The sequence below is a fragment of the Berghia stephanieae genome, chromosome 1 (genome assembly GCF_034508935.2).
Source record: "Berghia stephanieae isolate SIO BIC M18660-M18661 chromosome 1, UCSD_Bste_1.3, whole genome shotgun sequence".
NCBI lineage: Eukaryota > Metazoa > Mollusca > Gastropoda > Nudibranchia > Aeolidiidae > Berghia > Berghia stephanieae.
In genome coordinates this window covers 141,890,805-141,898,304 of record NC_088360.1, presented here as the reverse complement: position 1 = coordinate 141,898,304, position 7,500 = coordinate 141,890,805, and the positions used below count along the sequence as shown (strand labels likewise).

Genomic DNA, 7,500 nt, shown 5'->3' with positions numbered 1-7,500 from the left:
CGTCGCTTTGTCATAAAACGGCAGATTTATCCATGCCTACATTTTGTGCTATGACACTCGCTTTCGGATCGGAAGGTCCTGGGTTCGAGCCTCGCGCTCGGCGCATAGTTGAGTCCTTGGAAAAGGCTCTTTTCTCACATTCTCTCACCGTACTCAGGTGTAAAATGAGTACCTGGTCGTTAACAGCGTTGTCTTTGTCCGAATAAGTGTAATATCGCGTAACAGGCATCATGTCTCGTCCTACATGTTAAGTGTTGCTGTTGGCCAGGGACCCCTTGTAAAGCGCTTTGAGCACGTTAAGTGGATATTGCGTTATATAAAAGCTCAATAATAAAAATAAAAAAGACGGAAGAGGACGGCAGTGCCGGGTCGTCGGAGTCAGTCTCCGGTGTGAGTTAGCCCTTAGGCGCCTATATTTTTCTTGTCTCACATTGACTTCATAATTTATCCATGCCTACAATTTCTTCATTCATCGTTTATTAATTCAGTTGTACGAGAAGATACGACGATCAGAACAAAAGTATCGAGTGGCGTTGGAGTGTCTGTCTTACCACAGTATGGCGACGGCCGAGGAGGTCGCTAAACTCCAGAAACGGAAAATTCCTGACAACATTCCCAGCATCACACAGTGAGTTAGTAAAATAATGTAATGTGATGTAATGTAATGTAATGTGATGTAATGTGATGTGATGTAATGTAATGTAATGTAATGTAATGTATGTATGTAATGTAATGTAATGTAATGTATGTGAGAATGTAATGTATGTAATGTATGTAATGTAAGTATGTAATGTAATGTAATGTAATGTAATGTAATGTAATGTAATGTAATGTATGTAATGTAATGTAATGTAATGTAATGTAATGTATGTAATGTAATGTAATGATAATGTAATGTAATGTAATGTAATGTAATGTGATGTAATTAGTTAAATGTAAGTAATGTAATGTAATGTAATTAAGTGATGTAATGTGATGTAATGTAGTAATTAATGTAATGTAATGTAATGTATGTGATACAATAGTATTGTATAGTGAATAATGTGGAATGAGATTGTTATATTTGAATTGTTGAAGTGTAATGTATTGTGAATAAGTATTTGTTATTTAAGTTGTAAATCATATTGTATTGTCATGAAAGTAGATGGTAATGAGAAGCAAGATAGGTCTGTCTGGTTTTGTTGTAGTGTATGGTGTGTGAGTGTTGTGTGTGTGATGTATGTGATGTGTATTGATGTGTGTAATGTTAATGTGTGTGTGAGTATGTTCAGCAAGTAATTTGTAATTTAAGCGTTAAGTCTGGTACTCGTTATGCTCTATATAAGTTTTCAGTATTATTATGTAATTATTATTATTATTAATTATATTATTATATTATTATTATTATATAATGTACAAAACAACTTTCTATTTGTATAGAATAGTATGCCTTGGCTCATGAAGTCATAAATTGCATCGGAAGTATAAGGACCAAACAGTGTATAAGGTAACTTTTAATCGGATAATGCAGTTTAGTGAGAATCGTCACAAACGCGGATGGCAAAATACAATAACAAAGGCCTGATTGACGTCATCTTCTATAGATAGAACGAAGTTGACGTTACTCAGGTCTTTGTTATTGTTTTTTGGGTTTTGTTTTTTTTTTTTGCCATCCGCGTTTATGAGTAATTCTCACTAAACTGTATTAACCAGACTATAAACGTTTAAGGTTACACATGTTTTTGTGTGTTGGTCCGTCATACTTCCGGATGGCAATGTTGTGAGCTTCTGAGCCAAGCGCATACTATCTATATTGTTTTTTGATCGTCATTTGGGTGGATCAGTTCTCACCTGAATTTTTTCTCTGTCCGACTATTGATGCTATGCGTTTAGGTAAAATGCTGGCAACATCCGCCAGCCGGATATAACGTACCAAAACACAAAACTATATGGTAAGCTTAAAGGTTTATTGTATGATTGATAGAACTAATTAGAACTATTCATTAAACTGCTGTGTGTCTAAAAACGATAACAAAGAGCTGAGAGAAGTCAATTCCGTTCCTTCTATATATTTTTTAAAGATTGCACACCATTTTAGTTTTGGTACGATTGATCTGGCGGGCATAATAAATGGTGAGTAATTTACTTAAACCCATAACATAAAAAAGATGTCCAGGATTTAACCGTCATGAACGCTCTTTAAAATATGTTGAATCGATATTCCTGCTCCTTAATTTCTTCATTTGATATTTCCATTCAAGATAGAATATTTCATACTCTCTTTGACTTACCAAGTTTCATAACTTTATTTGATTTGTTGATGTGTGTGTGTGTGTGTGTGTGTGTGTGGGTATGTGTGTGTTTGTGTGTGTGTGTGTGTGTTTGTGTGTGTGTGTGTGTGCAAGTCCATTTTCAGTCCAAAAACGAAAAGGTTTTTTGACAACAATAAGAAATCAATTAGTGTTCCGTGACAGAAAAATTTAATTTAATTTTGAAAGAAAAAAAAACAGAAAATGGACAAGGAACGAAAATGAGATAAAAATAAATTAAAGGAATTATCAATACTGATGATATCGATTTTCCCTAAGCCATAGTTCTTGATATTTATTACAATAGAGGGGGGGGGGTTGTTGTTTGTTTTGTTTTTTTTTTTTTGGACATTTTTCTATTTTTGCTTATCCGTTTAAAATCCATTATACTTTCTATCCAACAGTTACTCTTTTTCCCCGTGGGCTGTGGCCAACGATGACAAACCTCTCCACGTATTGTACATGTTCAAACAGCTGTTTGACAACATCAAGTAAGATCTCAATTGTAACCGTTCACGCCATCCTCTTGTTGTCCCTTTATAGATAGAATGAAATTGACGTCACTCTGGTCTTTGTTATTGTTTTTTTTTCATCCGCCTTTATGAGTAATTCTCACTAAACTGTATTAACCAGACAGACTATAAACGTTCAAGGTTACACATTTTTTTGTATGTTGATCCGTTATACTTCCGGATGGCAATGTTGTGAGGCTCTTAGCCATTTTGAACTCTATCTAAAAGCGGAGCTCGATTAAACTCCAACCTGGCATCGGCATTGTGATCTTGTGGTCTGATGGCATTCGCCATCGTAAGGATCGTAAGGTCCAAGGTTTGAATCCCGCTCTGAGCGGCGCATAATTGAGTCCTTGGGGAGAAAAAACAACTCTTTACTCATATTTCTCACCATACTCAGGTGTATAATGAGTAACTAGCCTTTAACAGCGTTGTCTCTGTCGAAAACAATTGTAATGTCGCCTAACAGGTTGAAAAGGGGATGACTACTTACCACCCAAACATTTGCATCATCTGAGGGGTTTTTTTCTTTGACTGTTTTATTGTTTGTCTTCTATTTTCCTTTCTTTCACTCATTATTTGAGCTTTGAACAGTATCATTTGAATGCAAAACAAGACAAAAAACACAGCTGTGTATTTGTTTTCATTCATTTTACCAAAGCAAAGAGAGATAGGCCATTGTGGGTTCTAAAGGTGTGTTTTTATCATTCATATGTGATCAATTGGTTTTATCTCATTACTGCATGCGCCCAGTCAGGCAACTTTGAAGTCGTAATTGTTACATATTCACAGCAATATTCCTTTTCCCACACTCATATTACTATTTTAATCTTTGGTGAATGTACACAACCATCTTCTTTTCTCTTACTCAAAATAAACAAACCATTCTGTTCCAGATTGAGCGGTATAATCTAATGATTATGAATTTATTTTTTTTTTTTAGTGGATGCGAAAAATATATATTTTAGACGGATAGAGTAAATGCGAAGGAAGTATTATTTCAGATTGGGGTAATGCAAACCACTATGAAGATATACTAAGTGAGATGTCATATTTCAGGATTATATATTAAGTTAAAAAGAATAATATAGAAAGAGCAATGGTTATAAGAAAAATAGCAGAAATAAAACTCAACGTAAGACGAAGAATGATATATTTTATATGAAGTCTCAATATGTAGATGACTAGTGAATGATGAGAGATTTGTAGAGATATCCACTTACTCTATTCATATGATATTTTAACGTGAATAGAACTGAAATATTTTCTCTTTTATTTGATTTACCTAAAAAGGCGTTTACCCTGTATTGGTGTTCGAATTGTCTACCCAGACAACTGTTTGAAGATTAGTTTTCTTGGATACAAAGGTAAAAGAATTATCAAGGGAAATTCTAATTTCAGATATTTTGGGAAGTAGGGGGGGGGGGTTATGATTTTCTCAGCCAACTACACAAAATCAATTCACAATTAACGATCAATATTATAGAGTATTATTGGGGGTTTTTTTAGCACGACATATTATATTCAATACAAAGCATAGCCCACAAAATACTTATTTTTCCACAGTATTCAAACATTCTAATCCCTTTATCTACAAATATATGAAGAAATCCCGACTCTTTACAGACATCATAATTTTACCCAAGTCCATACAAATCAATATATTTTGTACTACATGACAGTGTCATATAAATATCAAAACAAGTCTTCATCTTTTCAAAAAGTCGAAAACGTATCTTTACAAAGGTAACAAGATAAGGAACTATATTCAGCCATTCCACCAACTTTGGGATCAACCGCATGGTTTGTTGTTGCAAAATCTATTGAACCTTTCTAAAGAACCAGAAACACATTGTTTTATTTAATAAAATTTTAAAACAAATCTGAAGGTCAACCTGAACAAACTAAAAAGGTTTAAAGAAATTTCGAAACTGGTGAACATTTCTCCAAAAAAGACTGGGTTTGTTTTGGGGTTTTTTTACTCGTGTTGCTGCATAAGCAAAGACTCACACGCATGGAAAATATAAATGATATAATTGACATTTTGGATGGTATCATCCCTTACGATAATCTACATTTGCCAATAGGCTTCAACAGTCGTGACGTCACTTCCCCCGTAATGACGCATGGTAACTTAGTAACTGGCTCTAAACTATCGGAACAATGGCGGACGCCCTTGTGAAATATTTCTCAGATGAGCATAAAAGCGTATCCAGAGGGGGAAAAAATCTGATCATGTTTTGACTTTTTACTGACTTTTACAAATTCTGATCACAAGACATATGAAAAGTTGTAATCAGCATGAAGAATAAAAAGTACCGATTTTCTTTGTTTAGAACCACGATGGTCGCCATTGCTGGGCGACGTGACATCAGACTATTGAATCCAATTTCGAAAGAACAAAGAAAAGCAATGATATTGTTTGTACATTTGCATCATCGTCTATCTTCTTTCTTTTCCCCGCAGCTTTAGCCAGTTCGAGAAGAGGTACCCTGGCTCTATTTTCCATCATTAATTATAGAACCAAACCTAGACCTTTATCTGTTGGCACCTACCAGTAGCATTGAATCCTCATTTATTGTATTCGATACTTACACAATACTTGTTTGACACCCGTTACCATAGTCTGTAGAATGTAACTGTAGGTCCTACTTTTTGGCTTTTGGTATCTAAAAAAAACTATTATCGTTTGAAAACCAAATTTGTTGTTGTTTTGTTTGGCTTTTCTAACATCACATCTCTTAGAACTACCTTTTTTTCTTTTAATTTGTGAAAGTATCGAATAACGCATACTTCCGTCTGATACCGGAAGGAGAACAATTTTCTGTCAGTGTCATTCTTTAGTTAAATATTGTTTTAAAACAATTTTGATTGTTATGTGATTATTTCCTAACGAAGCAAGTTTAAAGTGCTTCTGTGTTGTCTGTCCTATGTGTGATCTCTTAATGCCTGTGTGTTGAATATCGCTTAAGCTGGTCCCAAATGTCTTTTTTTTAATCCTATAACCAAACCCAATGTGTACTAATTTACAGTTCTGATAATCCAAACACTCTTCAACAGTCATAACGTCACTTCATTCCTAATGACGCATTGTAACTTAGTAACACTGGCTCTAAACTATCGGAGCAATGGCGGACGCCCGTATGAAATAGTTCTCCGGCAAGTATAAAAGCGTATCCAGAGGGCGGAAAAACCCATAGATTTGATCACATTTACACATTCTGATCACAAGGCATATGAAAAGTTCTAGCCAGCATGAAAAATAAAAAGTAATGATTTTCTTTGTTTAGAACCAAGATGGCCGCCGTTGCCGGGCGGCGTGACATCAGACTATTGAATCGTGTTGTTTATGATCTCATTGATACAATGGAAATACTCTCAGACCAACGCAACATATTCTCCATTACAACTATGTTAAAAACAAGCCTATAATAGGCTTCAACAGACGTGACGTCACGCATAGTAACTTAGTAACTGGTTCTAAACTATCGGAACAATGGCGGACGCCCTTAAGAAATACTTCTCCGACGAGCATAAAAGTGTATCCAGAGGAGAAAAACATTATAAATCCGATCATGTTTTGACTTTTATATATTCTGATTACAAGCTTTAGCCAGCATGAAGAATAAAAAGTACCGATTTTCTTTGTTTAGAATTCAAGAACCTAACTGCTCGTTGCTGGGCGGACGTGACATCATACTATTGAATCTTATTGCTCTGGCTTATCAGACCTGCTGATACGTACACATTCCCTAACCCTAACCCAGTTCCCAAACATGTACAATTTTATTTTGTCCCCATGATATGTATGACTCGTTTTTATGTGGATTTACATCATTCAATTTATAAAATCTGACAAACATTTTTGATAACAAACCATATATGATTTTTTTTATATAAATAATTCGCTACACTAAGAAACTAACCTTTTATGTAGTTTTGTTGTGTGTGTTGTTTTTTTCTTAACTTTAACTTATTTGATCTAAAAGAATCTTTTTTTTTCATTCGTCAATATGTACTGCTTGTTAATTTTGATGTACACAATGAGAATTAATAAAAACGATACAGCTCCCTTGACACCTCACCCCCCCCCCCCCCCCCCCCCCCCCCCCCCCCCCCCCCATCTTCTCCAATATTTATCTCTTTTTCTGTATCACCAGCATATGTATAAATTCCTAAGTTATAATGAATTTTATTACTGATGTTATTGGACTTGACAAGGAGCAAGATAACATTGTAAACTTTGTGCGGCTATGTGGTCTTGTTGTATGACACTCGCCTTCGGACCGGAAGGTCCAGGGTTCGAGTCGATCTCTGAGCGGCGCATGATTGAGTCCTAGGAAAAGTCTCTTTACTCACATGCTCAGTTGGGAAATGAGTACCTGACCGTTAACAGCGTTGTCTCAGTCGGGGAAAAAATGCAACAGGCGTCATGTCTCATCCTACACGTCAAACGTTGCTGTTTGCTAGGAACCTCTTGTAAAGTGCTTTGAGCACTTTTAACTGATATTGCGCTATATAAATGATCAATTTAGTTTTACATTATTGAAATATTGGCTAGGGAATAGGTAGGACAAAACTACCTTTTTTTCTTTTGGGCGGCACTCGTTTATTTCAAGATGCCATTGAACATGTCACAAAGTCTTAAGCCTGATATTTCTTTAACATTAAGGAAATGTGTTTCCATCATCTTCTCACAT

The 7,500-nt window shown here is 35.2% G+C and overlaps 1 protein-coding gene across 1 annotated transcript in view; it reads left to right on the top strand.

The window, feature by feature from the left end:
- Positions 1-7,500, top strand: part of LOC144963391 (putative 3',5'-cyclic phosphodiesterase pde-5) — a 127,376-nt gene that overhangs the window by 99,008 nt on the left and 20,868 nt on the right. The window contains exons 16-17 of the mRNA XM_078897363.1: positions 485-628; positions 2,693-2,779. Coding sequence (XP_078753489.1) covers positions 485-628; positions 2,693-2,779 — 231 coding nt within the window. The remainder of the gene's footprint in view (positions 1-484; positions 629-2,692; positions 2,780-7,500) is intronic.